The sequence below is a fragment of the Doryrhamphus excisus genome, linkage group LG15 (genome assembly GCF_037039965.1).
Source record: "Doryrhamphus excisus strain RoL-2023G ecotype Guam linkage group LG15, RoL_Dexc_Guam_v1.1, whole genome shotgun sequence".
In the NCBI taxonomy this organism is placed as follows: domain Eukaryota; kingdom Metazoa; phylum Chordata; class Actinopteri; order Syngnathiformes; family Syngnathidae; genus Doryrhamphus; species Doryrhamphus excisus.
The window spans coordinates 12,798,748-12,818,297 of record NC_136371.1 but is presented as its reverse complement, the minus strand read 5'-3'; the positions used below and the strand labels follow the sequence as shown (position 1 = coordinate 12,818,297).

At 43.0% G+C, this 19,550-nt stretch overlaps 1 protein-coding gene across 1 annotated transcript; it reads right to left on the bottom strand.

Moving 5' to 3' along the window:
- Window positions 1–1,043: 1,043 nt before the first annotated feature.
- Window positions 1,044–8,849, bottom strand: sox18 (SRY-box transcription factor 18). The gene is made up of 2 exons (XM_058051217.2): window positions 8,125–8,849; window positions 1,044–2,944 (listed from the first exon to the last, which is right to left on the bottom strand). The coding sequence occupies exons 1-2, from the start codon at window positions 8,507–8,509 to the stop codon at window positions 1,722–1,724; spliced, it is 1,608 nt and encodes a 535-aa protein (XP_057907200.2). The 5' UTR covers window positions 8,510–8,849; the 3' UTR covers window positions 1,044–1,721.
- Window positions 8,850–19,550: the final 10,701 nt, after the last annotated feature.

The following is a 19,550-nucleotide window of genomic DNA, read 5'->3' as shown; positions in this document are numbered from 1 at the left end:
AAGTTGAAGTGTACTGAAGGAAGTATTCCATGAGAGACACAGGCTGCTTCATCACTGTGGACACACTTCCTGTATGTACTCAGTACGAAAGTGCAGCAGTTATGATGCATCAGCGGTAATAATCAACAGCCATCTGTACTTGCATGCTTTTCTTGTACTACTTTGTACTAGAGTACATTGTGGCTGATTCTGTCTGGCGCCAACTCAAAACACGATCGCAATGTCGGATGCCAAAAAAAAAAATAGCGCCCGTCTTTAAACTTTCAAGCTAAACGAGAAGCACGTTTGAGACCCGTCCTGATTAAAAGGAAGGATATCCTAATCCGCAGCAGTTTCATGTTTGCCTACAGAGATGTTGGCATGGCGTGAGGAAATGAGGAATATAGCACAATCCCAAAGCCATCTTGTAAAACATCCCAATCGTTTGTGGGATACCTCAGTGGCTTTGTGTTCCCGGAAACGCGTACATGGAGACTGGATCCAGTTCTCCCCTTTAGCGCCCCTTTAGCCCCCTTTTGGCCTTCATGCTGACATTAAATAAATTCATCAAAACCACAAGAGGATTTGACTTTAACCTTCAGTTTTTGCTCTCCGGTCTTCCAGTTATTTGGTGTGTATTCGGCTGCAGATACTTTGGCTCTGAAGAACTTTTAGCTTAATCACCCAGCATGAAATCCAAACAATAATATGCGTTTTGTATCAGCTTCTGCACAACTGGAAAACAAAAAAAACAAATCACGCCTTAGGTCACCTTGTTTATTTTTTTATTCAAATTAAATTGAAAATATTAATATTTGTCAAGAAAGTCAAGAAAATAATCCAAAATAACCTGGCCAAATGAAAAAAAAACATTAAAAAAATAGTTTAAGGCCAGGGGTGTCCAAAGTGTGGCCCAGGGGCTATCTTCTACCCTCAGCTTGTTTTTACAGCTCTTTGATATTCCACAAACTTGCCTTATCATCTACAACACAAAGCTCTGAGGTTTTGCTTCACCTACATTGGCCAACCTACACTGGATTGGTTTTAGCATCTTTTATGGAGAAAATGTAGCACAACAGCTAGAAAATGTTAGCTTCTTTTATGTGGCCTGTCAAGGCCCTTCCCCGAGATGCCCTGCATGAAGAACACCGCCATGAAGAACGTGGAAGACACAGTGTACTTTCCCCCGCCGTTGATGTCATCACAGGCATAGGTGGAGCTACTCTCACGGCTCTGATTGGACTGCCTCCACCAAACACGTTCTAGCAAGCGAAAGGCTCGGATCGACACGTCCAAGATGAGTATTTCCTTGTGGATTTACCAGTTGTCCTCTGTGATTCTGGGAGTGGATTTAGGTTACAGTCAAAGTCATCTTTGTAAATAGCGGACAATCTAACACATTTGTATATCGGCCGAAAATGAAGAACCACCTGGGTCTCTAATCATTGGCATTAACAGCTATGGCTGTAGGAGACCTCCTGATGTATTTTTTTAATAACCCATGGACGATCAACGTCCATCTAGCTCTGCATGCACTTGAAAATGTTGCCACTACGTGGGAGCGTCATGACTGTCACACCTATCGTACTGTTGAGACAATCATCAGCGCTATTAATGCTAGCTCAGCAGTTTGCTCCTTAACCCTACGACAACATTGGTTCTGTTGCTGCTGTGTTGTGGCCACTCCAATTAGTTTGGTACAATACAATGTGAAGGGGAAAGACATGAAGTATGGAAGCCTGTTAGCCAGTGATGCAGGTGCTGTAATAGACGGCACTGCTAGCGTCAGAAAGAGCAGATATCAGTGGGCTGACTCCTTCATCACTGCCACCAACACCGCCGCTACCCCGCCACACCAGGACTTTGGACCCAACCCCGCCCGGTCCGTAGGCCTCCTCTCGGTTCCTGGCGGCATTTACGTACTGGTCAAATTCATGCCTGTCCACCTCGGACCAGAAGTCTGCAGAGGAAGAAGGCCCCAAGTGTCCACCAGATTCCGGATTCAAGTGGTCTGCTGAGTGCACAGTAGGGAGGAAGGATGAGCAGGAAGTGGGGGAGGTTTCAGGTGGAGGTGACAGCTGGCCCAGGTGAGTCGGGGTAAAACTCGAGGCTGCGCTTCCGTATATTTGGCTGAAGTAGCCGACAGGAAGGGGGCCTTGTTGGGGTTTCACTGTCTCTGCCAGGCTGATTGAGGACTGGGGGTAGGACACCGAGTCATGGGGGGAGGGTGGTGGGCATTTCATGGGACTCCTCAAGGCGATGTGGCGGCCAGACGTCAGAGCTGAGTTCATCCTGATTGGACCTGACACGCCGGAAGGGACGCCATTCATGTTGGAAGCCATGTTTGACTCCACCGAGGACATTCTGGAATTCCTACTTGGACTCAAAGTCATAACAGGACTCGGACTCTGTGTGGATGTCCCGTGCATGGGATTGTGGTGGTTGCCGTAGCGATGGCTGTAATGCGGGTTGTGATGGTGAGGGTGGTGGTAGCTGCTCCAGCCTCCCATCCCAGCTTCTTCTTGCACATGCTGGGGGAAGAACACGGATTCACCAGCTCCGTTTTCCAGAACGTCCAGAGGGGACATCTCTGGGGTGGGCAGGCCGTAGCTCTCCAACTCCTGGTGCCCAGGTGCTTGGAGGTCCCTGAAGTGCCCCATAGAGGGCAGCAGGTGGTGGGAGTGGTGGTGATGAGCACCTGGATGTCCATAAGGAGACGCACCGTGGCCACCTTCTCCACCCAGGGGGGCCATGCTAGGACCCATCCCATGTGTGTGGCCTCCGCTCTGGGCTAAGCTGTGAAGCAGGAGCCCCGGTTCGACGCGCTTGAGCTTCTTAGTGGTCTTCTTGCGGCGGGGGCGGTACTTGTAGTTTGGGTGATCTTGGAGGTGTTGGATGCGCAGGCGCTCTGCTTCTGCCACGAAGGGACGCTTCTCTGCGGCAGTCAGCGCTTTCCACGACTGGCCTGTGGGACACGGAGAGGACACGGTTAAAAGTGGGATCGACATGTGGAGTGACAAGCGTTTGGTTAGGTTTAGGCTCCAGAACACTAGTTTTGTAAATGACGGTGGTTTGGGTTTTAAATGACCATTATGGTGGTTTTGTAAAAATGTACTGTGGCAACAGGAGAAAGAAAATCAGAGTGGGAAGTGAGGCTTGAACCGTGAGCTCCTGTGGCAACATCAGCTGTTTTTGTGGACCCGCTCATCCAGTCCATCCCATCAAGCGATCGGTCACCTGACATCCTCCCTGGCGTGCTAACAAACATGAATGATGAAGGCATAACACACGTGGTGGTGGTTTCTCCAAAGGCGTCATCATTCCGCACACTGTGGTCTCAGTTCTGACAGCACGGCACAGCGTTTACGTCACTTGCAGCGTGACACACAACACAGATGTCCCATCGATGTAGGACTGGAGTATCCATGCCACAACCACGTCTGTCATTCGCAGCCCCATCAGCGGCGTCATTGCCTTTAACTGCTCCGCGTTGCACCGAAGGCTGTCTGGTAACCAAATATTACTTAAACTGTTGATTAGTAAGCAATTCTTTATTTTTTCAACAAAAAGTGAGCATGATTACCCTTTTCAAAGCAGAATTGTTCAAATGTTGTACTGTATTGTATCTCATTGCAACATAGTATTAATGCAACAATCAGAATAGCAGAATATACGAATACTTAAAAAAATATGCCTTTTTTATTGCCAATATTTTCTCCTACGTATGTCATAGTAAGCATGCGGCGTACAATGCTGCATTCACTCACATTGACTTCTAGTGCTTGGAAGTGTGACATTAAGATGATTCCTGACCGATTGCTATTTGTTCCCCAAAATGAGGTTATGGATACACAGCATGACCCTGGCGCTACTATCTACACCATTTGAAATCATTCATTCACACGTTCAATCCCAGACATTTTTCAAAAGACAACCCTGACAGTAGCGGCCGTTTCAGACCGTTTGGTCTGATTTTCCAAGGCACACAGAATATTGTGGTCCATGCCTATATACAGGTAAGTTTCAGGAAAATAACAGTTCCCCACTAAAAAAAGGGAGAAACACAAACAGCATGTATCACAAACAGCTTTTTGTGATACATTTCAAGCAACCTTCACTTTAATATAATATAATATAATATATAAAAAAATATAATAATATTTTTTGCTCTTTTGCCAGCTCAAATGTCTGAACAACTATACTAGGCTGGCCGATGTGTCGGTGGATCCTTAAACTAAACCAACAGAAACAACACAAAAATGGGTTGTAAATATCAAAAATATAAAATAACAATTTGTTGTTTTTCACTTTTTAGTTATTTCTTTTATTTTGGGTTTCATTGCACCTCCTGCATGATGGCAAAGCAGTGGTGTTCAAAGTGCGGCCTGGAGGCCATTTGTCGCCTGTAGCTTGTTTTTAAATGGCCCGTGTCCCATTCTACAAATAGGGGGGCGAAAATAAAAGGCTAAAGGGAAATTGTAATTGTAATGTCACACGATATCAAACCAATGCGACCAATGCAAATAAATACATCATTTTAAAATATACGGAACACTTTGATCTACATTAGAGACAAAACTGTCTTCTATGTAGACGTAAAAATCAGGGTTTATCAAATTGTATTTCATCCCCAGACTCCCACGGACTGGTTTTAAGGTACTTAACAAACGGGTAAAGGGCATTCATCCATTTTTTCTAGAATAAAAAATCCCTTCTTCTTGTCTAGATATTTGCACCTTTTGACCGTTGACAACCCCAGCTCCATATTTCTTATGGAGTCATAACGCCAGCCTCGGAGTCTCAGTTTGTGGTGATTTTGGATGACTCAAGGACGACATTTATGACATAATGAGCACATGGACACGGCGCGCAAAAGTTAATTGCTGCTCAGCTGCAACAACTGGGCTCTTTGAGCCAGAACCAGAACCTCCACAAAATCTCAGTAATGATAGCTGCTTGTCTACATACTGTACATATTGTTTTCCCTCATATATGTGTGTATATATATATATATATATACACACACACATCTATTAATCTATATAAACATCTATATAAATGTGTGTGTGTGTGTGTGTATATATATATATATATACGTATATACGTGTATATATACATGTGTATATATGTATATATGTGTGTATATATATTTAATATATATACATATATATATGTCAGAGCATAAATGTAGTGTTCAATTGAATTTATAGATGAGTTTATTTTGTCTGTCTACTCCTAATGGAATACAAGTGTCTCCATTGAAGCGCTTATTATTGAAGTTGTCAAAAGAGATAGATAAACATACAACAGTATGTATGCTTACTGCGCAGCAGTCAAAGATCCTCTATCCGACAGGAGCATTGGCCTGTTTTTAAGGGCTCACTGCAGAAACGCTAGTCATAGCTGGTACCGTAAATTCCAGTGTGTAAGCTCATTCATTCATTCATTTTCTATCCTCACAAGGGTCATGAGGGTGCTGGAGCCTATCCCAGCTGTCTTCGGGCGAGAGGCGGGGTACATCCTGGACTGGTGACCAGCCAATCACAGGACACATATTGACACATATTGACATATTTTCTACCGCTTTTTCCTCACGAGGGTCGCGGGGGGTGCTGGAGCCTATCCCAGCTGTCTTCGGGCGAGAGGCGGGGTACACCCTGGACTGGTCGCCACATATAGGCAACCATTCACACTCACATTCATCTCTATGGACAATTGGGAGTGGCCAATTAACCGAGCATGTTTTTGGAATGTGGGAGGAAACTGGAGTACCCGGAGAAAACCCACGCATGCACGGGGAGAACATGCAAACTCCACACAGAGATGGCCGAGGGTGCGATTGAACTTAGGTCTCCTAGCTGTGAGGTCTGCGCACTAACCACTTGACAGCCGTGAAGCCCTCAATGTGTAAACTGCACAACTAAATTTGGAGAAAAAAACAGAGTGTACAAATATAAGCCGCACACATGTGGAGCTATGAAAAAACCTCACAAGCTTGTCAACACATTGCACAAGCAGGGCATTACTCAATGTAACAGTGGCTCATGGTGTCATCTTACAAATAACACTAAATGCATCACACAGCAACTTAACACTCAGCACCTCTGAAATATGCTAATTTGTACCAGTGCAAGTTTAAAATGGAAAAAGTTTTCCCAACGACAAAGAAAATGGATGGATGGATGACGCTGCCATGGTGCCTCTGTCCACCACAGAGAGCCACAGAGAGGCTGACCTCATTGAATGAGGACGCAATGCATTGTGGGAGGGCTTTAAAAGATTTTTGTACTCATTTAATACTCATATTGGTGTATGTTTGCATATTTCATAGGTGTACCCTTTGAGTGTTATATTGCTGGTGTTCTTGGTTGGATGACACCGTGAGTCAGACCGTTCTATTCCTCTCCTGTTACATATACGGACCTCCTGCAGTTTCCAATGGGTAGACAGGCTTGCTGTGAGTGGACTGATACCTTGGGATTGACTCCTGCCAAAGATAGAGTTACCGTTTCCTCACTCACCTGTGAGTGGCACACAATTTAAACAATTCATAGTACTATCCCAGCCGGGATTGAAGGGAAATTTTAACATACTATGTATGCACAGGCGTCCACGTGCATGCGTTTCAGTAGGAAATATGAAAATTATCAATAGTTCATGGTGTTGTATTTGTAAAAAAAATATGTTAATGTAAAATATTTATGGTTACATTTGGGTCAAAGTGAAAGTTTTGCTTGAAATGTATCTTTTTGTTGCAAAGTGATAATTAGCTGAAACTTCCCTATGTTCCACTGCTGATGACTGTAGAAGGGAAAAAGGTAGAAACAAACTTTTTTCTGATGAAAGGTGAGTGTAATCTTTCTTTTGGTATATACTGTGTCAATATAGCCCAAGAACGACCTAACAAATCAGTCCAAATCATCAAAAATGTCCTGTGCTGAGAGGGACAGCTTTTGAAAAATAGGCGATTAAGTCAATGATCGATGGAAAAAAAAACACCAGTTGACAAGACAAGAATTCCTTGACGTTTCTGCAAAAAAAGTAGTCCAAGCTTGTCCATATATTTCAAGAGTATTTTCGTAGTTTTAGGAACTGCAGTAGTGCAAAAGAGCACAAGATCAAGATCCTTTCAAAGACAGGTGTACTCTACTGCAAAAAGAGTGCCAAGAGTGCTCTGCTGTTTTTAAGAATCTACTACCAAAATGTCCATATGTATATATAAAGTCCATATGACGGCAAAATTAGTGCTGAACACTGAGATTTATGTCATGCGCTCGAACGCCTCATATGAGCAGTCCCAGCCGGTAGTACAGTGCAGAAGAAAGGTGACAGCGTTGTGTGTGTGCAACAATGACGACGTACATTTAAGTGATTCATCTTGAAGCCTTTTCAACATCATTGATGTTGTGTGCTAAATGACTAAATGACAGTCCGCACTGCCGTTTGTTGATGGGATGCACCGGCTATGGTAGAGATACCCCAGTTTTCCACAAGTGAGTAAATTCATGTGTGTCTTCTTTGGGCGTTGCAGCCACTTTGCTCGGCGGTCCTTGAACACAGCACGATTGAGACTTATATGCATATAAGACGGGTGTTTTCCATTCCTCCTTTCACCTCGTCCTTGTTCACAAATGCTGGCAATGCTGGTGGGATCTAACAATCTTGGCTCTGTGCTAGATTTCTGTGCGTTATGTTTTCATAATTATTTATGATGGCGTTTATGTGCAACATGAGTTGCATTGCACTGATTGTTTCCATGTTGCTGCAGACCAAAGCGCAGCAAAAGAACATGAAGATCACCACAGCTGGTCACCACTTAAATATTCAGTCCACATGCAAATACACATAAATCCTGATATCACTTCTCTATAAGCTGATTGTTTTGTGGTTTTTGAGGACCTGTCTGTAGGTGTCAGGAGTTCTCTGAATGTTGCCCCCAAGTTCTGAAAGACCACAAAGCTCTGATACCGTACATCTATACTGAGTTTCCCAGTCAGAAAAGATTCCAAAAGTACAAATCACAATGTATCCTAAAAGGCATCCACAAGAACCTCATCCTATGGTTGAGTCTCCGCTTAAAGAATAAAAGAGTTTGTCAAAGACGCAAAAAGAAGGTGTGTGGAAGGATAGTAAGGATAGTCTTACCAAGCATCTTGCTGAGCACGGCATTGTGCAGGTCCGGGTTCTGCAAGGCCAGTCGTTTCCTCTCATCTTTGGCCCACACCATGAAGGCGTTCATGGGCCTGCGGATCCTCTGCTCACCCCCTGCGCCCTTTCCATCGCAAGAGCCTGCCGCCAGATCCGGACTCTGACCCCCGGAGCCGGCCGAAGCGGGGCCCCTTGGCTCCACTCTCCTGGCTGGTCCAAGGTCATCCGGAGAGCTGCAGTCTCCGGAGAGGTTCTGCTCGAAACCCATGTCGGGATCGGAAGTGGGACTTGGGGTCCTAGAGGTCCAGTGGGGGGCCACGAACGACACCTGGCCGGGATGCAGCAGAGCTCCCCGAGACAAGCTGGGCTGGTTTAAACTCATTCCAGAACTTTAGTCTCTGCTTGGATGGACTTCAGTCAGAGTGGAGTTCTGCAAACCTTTCTCTGGCTTTAATGGGGGTGCAGGCTTTCAGATGATGGGCAGAGTGTGATGGATTTGGACCACAAATCCCGAGTACAAACATGAGATCCAAGAGGGGCAGGACGATGGGATGGAAAGCAAAATATTCCTCAGAAGATATTCCACAAAGTCTTTTCCCACCGTGGCTGCTTCTGATCCGTCTCACTCGCTGGAGCGCTTCTGTCCCGCTAGGAACTTTGGGGACTTGTGGCCGGAGTTCACCGACCCACGCTGAGCGTATTTTTATATATATTTAAATACACCCCCCCACCTCCGCCACGCCGGCCAATGGCATGCACTTAAAACTGAGAGTTTAACCAATGAGCTGCCAGGCCGCTGTGAGGGGAGGGTGTGTGTGAGGAAACTGTGGCGGTCACAGAGGAGGAAAGAGGGGGAGGCAAAGTTTTTAGGCCCCCCTCCACTCCCGACACACACACACACCCTGTCCGCTGTACAGGGGAGATGTAATCAGAGAGGTTCCATTGTTTCTGCCCAACCGAGAATGGACCATCTCTCACACACTTCAATACACACATTCAACACACACACGCATTACAAGCGTAAGCACACACACACACACACATTAATGTATGTGCATGGCCTCCATCAGTGGTGGCCCAAATTCAAGTTGAACACAACGGTTCCTCTCCCATGCTTTTCTGTTGTTTGAAATTTCACCATCATTTTGTTGAAACGCTTTTGCTTGAGCTTTTTTCAGTGTATGTTGACAGTCTGCTTTAATTAACAACGCATATTTGGTAGTGATAAATCTTTTTTATTGTGATTACATTGACTTGATCTCTTTTTTTAACTTGAACTCTTGTGTGTGTGCCATTAGGTTAAATGTTTTAAAATGCATGAATTGGCTTTATCTTTAAAAAAAATATTATTATTATTATAAAGTTATATAGTGTATATGTAGTTTGTTTTATTACAAATAAAAACAAAGGTTTTCAAGCTATTTTTACAGTATTTTTCTAAAGTAATTTAAGAATATAAAATATAACTTAAGTTCATTATAAATATTCGGGCTGCACGGCATACGAATGGTTAGCACACAGGCCTCACAGCGAGGAGACCCGAGTTCAATTCCACCCACGACTATCTCTGTGTGGAGTTTGCATGTTCTTCCCGTGCATTCGTGGGTTTTCTCCAGGAACTCCACTTTCCTCCCACATTCCAAAAACATGTTAGATTAATTGTCCACTCCAAATTGTCCATAGGTATGAATGTGGGTGGGAATGGTTGTTTGTCTATATGTGCCCTGTGATTGGCTGGCCACCAGTCCAGGGTGGACCCCGCCTCTTGCCCAAAGACAGCTGGGATAGGCTCCAGCATCCCGCGACCCTCGTGAGGATAAGCGATAGAAAATGAATGAATGAATGAATAAATATTCAATTACATTATATACGTTATAAACAAGATAAATGGATAATAAAAACTAGAAATTTCCCATGCAATTTTTGGTGGGCATGCCACTCGTGTCGTGAACCTCGGCCCGGTGTTTGTTGAACAATGCCATGTGTACTTCAGAATGCTAACTGTTAGCATGCTAGCAAGATAGCACTCTATAGCGAAAGTGCCAAGGCTGTCCTCCAATATCCCTGCATCCCTGTATTTGCCTTAAGATGTGAGGAAATGAGCTACAATGTTAACATGCTAACAGTTAGCATGCTAGCATTAAAAGTGCCAAGAGCTTTAGTGTCCTAATGCATTCCTACATCATGACATGTGTGTATATATAGGCCTTTAAACAGGAGTAAAATAGCCAAAATGCTAACATGCTAACAGTTGCATTGACTACTGCTTTGCTGGAGGGGCTATGCTGGAGCTGGAGCCTATCCCAGCTGACCGCAGCAATAGGTGGGGTACACCATCGACTGGTCAAATTAAAAATATATTTGAAAAATGTTGAGCAACTTCATGCAAAAGTATAAAATACAATAAACATAAAATTCAATTACATTTGGAAACATTTTCCACTACCTTCAGTTTATGTGTATAAGATTCCTGGTGGAAACAGTTGGTACAGCCCTTGTGGACACATAATAATGGCTGCAGTTTGACCCTGGAACGGATTATTTCGATGTACAGTATTTCCTATGGGGAAATGTGACCTTTAAATTAGAATAAATGAGATGCTCAATGTTCCACTCATGTTCGGGCATTCCATATGCCAGCATGAGTGAACAGCGTGTGTGTTTGTGTGTGATTAGTGTTTGAGTCCCGAGTGTAGCAACAACAGTTTTCATGTGTCAGACTTGTACATGTCGTTATCACTAGCGGTGCGTCCAGCTACCCAGCAAACACGAAACGCCAATAAAAGTCGGTGATGATGACAGAACGCGCTGACCATGTGGTTTTTCCAGGACCACATGCATGGAAATGATGGTGTCGCTGTGTCCAAGCCTCCTCCGAGTGGACACTGCAAGCCAAGAAAGGCTTCACTGCAACAAATCCTTTGAGATGAAGGTATCAAACCACCTGTTCCGCAAGCGTAAACATGTCCATATTTTAGCCGTGGGTCGGCGGCTGCTGCTTCGGATTAAACCGAAAGCCGTCTGGATGCAGCTCGGCCTCGCTCGGACACGAATCGTCCGACGTGTCAAATTTTTGGACATGCAGGAACTAAGAGTGTTGGACGTCACCTCTAAACTGGACCAGGGAATAGGACAAAAGCGCTGTACCCCCGGACATCTCAAGGTCAAATTGAAGATTGAATAAAAGGCGTTCAAGAAGACGTTTGACAGATACTGTGTAGGTATAAGAAGATGTATACAGCATATGCTACATCGACTATAAAAGATCTATGTGAGACTTGGAAGTCAATGGGAGACCACTAATGTGACATGGTGCGTTTGTGTGTCTGCCAAGGACATGCCCCCTCCCTAAAGCCCCCCATCACCGCAATATAATAACGCTCACACACACACGGCTCCAGGGGAGGCCGCACTGGCGTCTGAGAACCTCCTGCTTCAACACCAGGAAGCACCCGAGTTTACCGCCACTGTCCTGTGTGTGTGTGTGTGTGTGTGTGTGTGTGCATGCACATCAGAGCGAATACACAGCTGTGCTCAGAAGTATTTGGACACTGACATGAGGGTTTTGCCATTCTAGGTCAAAGGCAGGTTCTGTGGTTTGCTATGAATCCATCAGGGGGCGCTGTCTCACAAGTCCAGCTCAACGTTTCCCAGCAGGAAGATGCTTTGCCAAGATGTGATGTGTGACTGCAGCTTTTGTGAGTACAATCCTGCGTATTATAGTATCAAAAATAGCAATTTGCGGGGATTATTCTGGTTACATTGATTATTTTTGCCATTCATTGGAACCTCATCTTTTGCAGAGACGTCCCTAAGGCCTCATTTTTGACGCCTCGCTGTCGTGTCAAAGACGATGTCTCAGCGTTTCACATGCAGATGAGGCGACCTTGGAGGTTTTTATATTTATATCAAATGTGCACGCTCATCCCTGAAAGCACACAAAACACAATAGGGTCTTCACAACATGAACTTTTCTTGGGTGTCCTGATGGATAAACACCATCATGGCTGGCTTCACGATCACTTCTGCTTCTACACAAACAAGATTGAATTGGACCACACCTTTTGCCATAGAGGAAGTTTGGCAGGGATCGCAGACTTGGTGGCGAGGGAGGAGGCAGAATGAAGGAGGGAGGACGCAGCAGCAAGTCCTTACAAGTTCTGATACCCCACACACACACATAGGGTGGACACGAGGACACAATAGCATCGTCAAGCGGGCGTGTTTACTTGTGTGAGTGTGAACGTGTTTATGTGTGGGAGAGGTCATGTTCACACACACGGCTATTTTGGAACTCACTTGGAGAGGGAAATGTGTGCGTGTGTGTGTGTGTGATGATGGATGGGAGACACACACAAACACACACAGGTTGCCTCGGGAATCCCCTGGCCCTGTCACCCACTGACACATACATACACACACTCATAGTTGTGTAATTAAGGCAATAAAGGCAACAAAACAGTTTGTTGGTAGGCTCATGTACTTCAGCCTATGCTGGAGTTCACTACTCCATCACACCTTACACTCTAACTGCTGTGCTGGTTTGCATCTTTCCATTTTCCTTTGAGGACTTAACGTACATAGTACCTATCTTGCCGAGTGCTAGCTTCAGCATGTTTGCAGGTTGCGGGTCACATTGACATATAGCACTTTAGCAACCATCTGCTGAAGCATGTCCCCATGAAATGTACCCACGCGGCTTGCCAGCATGCTATCTGGGTTGCACTTTACAAAAGGGTACACAAAAATGCAGTAATAATACTCCTAATAGTAGGAACTCATGAAGCACGAATGAGGAGCTGATGAGTTACTGAGGAACTAATGAGTAGAGAGTTACAGAGGAACAAAGGCGTATAATTTCAGAGTAGTTACTGAGGGAATAATGAAGAACTGATGAGGAACTAATGATGAGGGCTAGATTTAGAGTAGTTACTGAGGAACTAATGAGTAGAGCGTTACAGAGGAACAAAGGCACATACATTTAGAGTAGTTACTGAGGGAATAATGAAGAACTGATGAGGAACTAATGACTAAGGCACATACATTTAGTGTAGTACTGAGGAACTAATGAGTAGAGAGTTACAGAGGAACAAAGGCGTATAATTTCAGAGTAGTTACTGAGGGAATAATGAAGAACTGATGAGGAACTAATGATGAGGGCTAGATTTAGAGTAGTTACTGAGGAACTAATGAGTAGAGAGTTACAGAGGAACAAAGGCGTATAATTTTAGAGTAGCTACTCGTAGGGAATAATGAAGAACTGATGAGGAACTAATGATGAGGGCTAGATTTAGAGTAGTTACTGAAGAACTAATGAGTAGAGCGTTACAGAGGAACAAAGGCACATACATTTAGAGTAGTTACTGAGGACTAATGAGTAGAGTTGCAAAGGAACAAAGCCACATACATTTAGAGTAGTTACTGAGGACTAATGAGTAGAGAGTTACAGAGGAACAAAGGCGTATAATTTTAGAGTAGTTACTAGTAGGGAATAATGAAGAACTGATGAAGAACTGATGAGGAACTAATGATGAGGGCTAGATTTAGAGTAGTTACTGAAGAACTAATGAGTAGAGCGTTACAGAGGAACAAAGGCACATACATTTAGAGTAGTTACTGAGGACTAATGAGTAGAGTTGCAAAGGAACAAAGCCACATACATTTAGAGTAGTTACTGAGGACTAATGAGTAGAGTTACAGAGGAACAAAGGCACATACATTTAGAGTAGTTACCGAGGAAATAATGACTCACTAAGGCACATAGATTTAGAGTAGTTACTGAGGAACTAATGAGTAGTGGTTAGGGTTGGGTAGGTTGGTTTTCTGCACCTTACTGTAAGGTGTTACTGATGGCCATTAGCATAACAGCAAAACCTACAAGTGTCCAAGTCAGTCTCAAACACCGGCCCAGAGGTACGGAGCAGGTCGCAGGCCCATTTAAAATTTCCCCATGAATTTTTCTGGTTGTCTTTATTATGATTTGTTTTTTCTAGTTGTATGATTGAATGTATTTCTTCGATTATGTTATTTCATATTCTATTCCACACCCTTCATCACGTCACGTCACATTGTCACAGCTCCTTATCTTTGGTGAACTTGTGTGTGGAAACGCCTCATGCGGCCCGAGTCGCTCACGTACGCACGTAGGCATGCAAAAATTCACGTATTCCGTCTTTGTTTCCCGGGACAAACTTGGGCCTGTTTAGTCTGCACATGTCCACTTATCGTTGATTTCACCCGCGTTTGCTGCTTTATGTAAACGCTTCACGTTTGGCTTCCGCCGCCATGCGAATATCTTCGGCCCATCGAGCGAGCGTTTCCGAAGGAGAGAAGAAGGAAAAGTGGGATGGGAGCTAGTCGGAGGAGGGAGATGCTGAGATTGTTTGGCAGGCTGGGAGGTGAAGTCTTGTTGTTTTTTCTCTCTGTGGTCTGCCAGTCCAGTCTATTTTCTTCTTTTGTGGCTCGCCTGTGGGAACTGCTGAATGAGATGGAGTGATTCCTCAAGTCAATGCTATCAGGCTCGGACACACTCAAACACTGGCAGGCGGGGGCACCATGAGAGGGTTGGGGGTCAGGATGGGGAAACGGTTACGAACTTCATCTTGATATAAACGCGGAGGTTGAGAGGTCAGCTACACGTGTGGCTCCACTCATGCTTAAAGAAGTGACTTTACCTTCTAACAGTAATATGTGAAAAAAGCAGGCTTCACTATGCGTCTTAACTCCTTCGATCCCAGCCAGTAGTGGCTACGTACATAAACATGGAACCTACACGAAGAAAGGTCTTTCATTCGGAACAAAAGAGTTCTACCTTTTTCCTTTAGCGCGATAATGTTAGCATGTTAGCATTGCTATCATGTTAATGTTAGCATAGTAGCATTTTCTTCATGGGTAGACCCCTACATAAAGATTTGGCACTGTCATGCTAGGTGTCGGTATGCTAACATTGCAATAGCAGCGATTTTAGTCATTTCATGGGTAGAAACATATATTAAACACCACAACTATGCTGGGTGTTAGTATGCTAACGTTAGCATGTTAACACTGCTAAAATTTGCATAGTAAAGTTTTTACCCATTTTCACGAGTAGACACCTACGTCACGTAACTTCCTGTTGACTGGGAAGGACTTGCACGGCAGGAGCTCTGACTTTTCTACCGGAGTTTAAAACTTTTGGGGGGAAATTCCCGACCATTACTTGTGTCAGCACCTCTAATAAGTGTGCTGACAACTCTGTGACAATTTTGTCTTAATTCAGGACAAGCGAGGTCTGAACTCACCATAACAACCGAACAGGAAAATTTCTTAATCAGAAATCACTTCATGCTCTTTATTACTCTCTGGTTCTACCATATCTTACTTATTGTATGGACATATGAGTTAATAACTATAAAAGCAATCTTCACTGGCTGAATGTACCAAAAAAGATGAGTAAGGACAATCCATAATGCCGCCTATAGAGAACATACTAACTCCTTATTTCTAATATCACTAATCGCTAAAATAATGCATTGAGCTAACAATAAGCTATTAGCTAAACATGTCATCCAATACAGCCAATTCAAGAAACAATACCAGCACTTGAGGTTTGCAAAATACAAGGAAGAAGAGTCTTGAACGAGTCATGTTGTGTTTCTTTGTTATTATATATCACCATTTTGATGGTTATATCTATGCTTATTATTTATTATGGTAGTACAAAATCACCAGTATGTCACTACATGGTTACACAATCTTACACTTTTGTAAAGAATCATACGTGGAAACAGGAAGTGAACAATTGTAACAGTAACAGATGGAGGGGGGGGGGATTTAATAAGCTTTGCTTCTTTCTAATCCTTTTGGACATGTGGAATTGAGAATTGATTATGCGTCGTATTCTATTGTAACCTGACGCATGTTCAAATAACATTCTACCGTTACCATTACCATTACCTACATAGCGAATTGGCACTGCTAGCATGCTAGGTATCAACTTGCTAACACTAACATAGCAGTAATTTTAGCTGTTTTATAGATAGACACATATATTAAATATCAATATTGTGCTAGGTGTTAGCATGCTAATGTTGGCATGTTAACATTGCTAAAATTAGCATTGTATCATTTTTACCCATTTTCATGGGTAGACACCTACATAAAGACTTGGCACTGTCTTGCTAAGTGTCAGCATGATAACATTAGCATAACAGTAATTTTAGCCGTTTCATAGGTAGACACATATTAAACACCTTTATTGTTCCAGGTGTTAACTAATGTGAGCAGGTTAACACTGCTAAAATTAGCATAGTAGCATTTTCCCCCTATTTCATGGGTAGACACCTACAGTACATAAAGCTAACATGCTAACATTAGCCTAGTAGTAATTTTAGCCGTTTCATAGGTAGACACATATAGCATTAAACAAATTCATCAATTCCCTATATTGTAAGGTGTATAGAAAAGGAGAATTACTTATATGCTGACCCATTTGACAACCACAAGAAACATATTTCCTGACATATTATAATGCGTTCCTCATTAATACATCGAAGTAAAATGAGTAAATCTAAGCCTGCCATGCCCACCGCGTCCGTGTCTTGACGTTTTAGTTTTAGTCCCCTCTTGAAAAGCATTTTTTTTGTTGTTGATGTTCATTGATTGGATGAAGACGAGGCGGGTGGAATGCCCGGAATGTTTCTTTAATTGTTCGGTGGTGTCGCGGCGAGCTAGTAGGTGGTCCCCCCCAGACGTTCCTGTGGGCTCTTTACATGCTGTGGCTAATTGGATACAAACCATAAGCGCTATGAGTTATGGGGCTCCGCCTCCCCACGCATACGCTTTCCTTTGATTTCCACTTCCTCTCGCTGCGGATCCGTCCACAGTTGGAAGGACGCCCCGTGTTTTGGTGCCACTTACAGCAGCATCGCCGTTAACAATCCCGTCTGACGCGGAACGTTCATCTTCAAACGCATATTTCTCGCCCAAACGTATCCCAGTAAAAACGACTATTTTCATCCTCAAATGACCACTTTACTTTTCTAATAGGAGAATGACTACAGGACTACAAAAGCAGTCATGTTCGTCTTGAAGCTAACATTTTACTGACCGTTGGATACTGTAGAATGGTGAGGAACCAATCAGAAGGCGGCGTTGTTGAAGGCAGAGTTGACTGAGGACAAGAAGCGAGTGACGGCGAACTCGGAGGCTCCGCTGCAGTCGCCACTCTCTTGGCATGGGCCTTTTTTCGTGGTCGCTGCAACTATGCTGACTATGTCTCTGGGATGGCGTGTGTGTGTGTGTGTGTGTGTGTGTGTGTGTATGTGTGGGGTCCACTCACGCTCGCGTGCGAGTGCCCGTCTATGCGGCCCTATGGAGCCTGTACGCTGCAAAGTTCATGTTGATGTCAGTGGTTTGGGGACAATCTGGACGTTTGTGTGTTTGCAAAATTGCTATTTTTAATCTTTGTTTATTCTTGCAATGTGACCATTTTTTGCTCATATTTGAAGAATTTACCACTTTCTCCTCAAAAAACCTTTACTTGTAAAACAACTATTTTTACTCCTAATAATATTATCACATACATATATCACATATTTATAATTTCTTTTACAATATTTACAATGTATTGTAATACTTGATTCCTCCCCCAGTGCTATTTTTACTTATATCACTGCTTAATTCTTTTCTTTGATTCTTTAATTCTTTTTTAACATTTTCCTCATAATATTTTGGATTCTCATATCTTGGATTCTCATAATTTTTGTAAATGATCTTTTTCCCCCTCACCGCATAATTTTTTTTTGTTTTACCCTAAAAACGACAAATGTAATCAAATAAAATCACAACGTTAAATGTATATTTTTCCAATAATCCTACTTTATTCTTGTAATATTACAATCCCCCTGCCCTTTTATTCCATCAAATTCCAAATTTTCAAATAACTACAAATGTATGCTTGGAAAATTAAATTCATTCATTCATTTTCTACCGCTTATCCTCACAAGGGTCGCGGGGCGCTGGAGCCCATCCCAGCTGTCCTTGGGCGAGAGGCGGGGCTGGAAAATGACAGTGGTGTGAAAAAGCCCCCCCCACCCACCAAAAAAAAAATTATATCTCCAAAGTCACGAAAGACTTAAAGCTGGTATTATTTGTGGATGATACCACTGCTTTTTGTTCTTGAGGGAGTACAGAAAAAATCATTAGAAAGGTCAGAGAAGAAAAGGTCACACTAAAAAGATGGTTTGATGATAATAGATTGTCCTTGAACCTAAGTAAAACTAAAATCATGCTGTTTGGTAACAACAGAAAGGACACGCACCAGCAAATACAAATAGACGGTGTAGACATTGAAAGGGTGAAGGAAAATACATTTCTGGGGATCACAATAGAGGAAAATATGAGCTGGAAACCTCATATTACAAATATACAACATAAGGTGGCCAGAAATATTTCAATATTGAACAAAGCAAAATTTGTCCTCAATCAGAAATCACTCCACACTCTTTATTGCGCTCTGGTTCTACCATATCTTACTTATTGTGTGGAAATATGGGCTAATAACTATAAAAGCAATCTTCACTCGCTAAATGTACTGCAAAAAAGGTCAGTAAGGATAATTCATAATGCCGCCTACAGAGAACATACTAACTCCTTATTTATAAAATCACAAATACTTAAACTTGCTGATATAGTTCATCTTCAAACAGCTAAAATAATGCACAAGGCTAAAAACAACCAATTTCCTAAAAATGTCATCCAATACTTCTCTACAACAGAGGAGAAATGTGATCTCAGGGAAGAAGTACATTTGAAACACTTACATGCTAGGACTACGTTAAAAAGCCATAGCATTTCAGTATGTGGAATCAAACTATGGGATGGATTGAGTAAGGACCTCAAACAATGCACAACGATGAGCCAATTCAAGAAACAATACAAGCAGTTGATGTTTGCTAAATACAAGGATGAAGAGTCTTGAACCAGTCATGATGTGCTATACATATCACTATATTGACACTTACTATGGTACCCATTATGTCATTGGATGGTTATGTCACCTTGTACTATGGTACGTGACAAAAAAATAAATAAAAAAACCTTAAACTATATTAGGAAACCAGGAAGTGAACAAATGTAACAGTTACTGATTGTAAAAGTACCAGATGGAGGGGTAGGATTTAATAAGCTTTGCTTCTTCCTACTCCTTTTGGACATGTGGAACTGTGAACTGATTGTGGGATGCACTCAATTGTAATCTGATGCATGTTCAAATGAAAGAAAACCATTACCATTACCATTACCATTCCATCTGGTGAAGACTTTGGAGCGGTCCAAGTCCAACTCCTGAGCTGAATCCTATGGAGATGCTGTGGCATGGCCTTCAAAAGGCTTCATGCTGGAAAAGCCTCCAATGCGTCTGAATGACGCAGGAAGAGACTCAT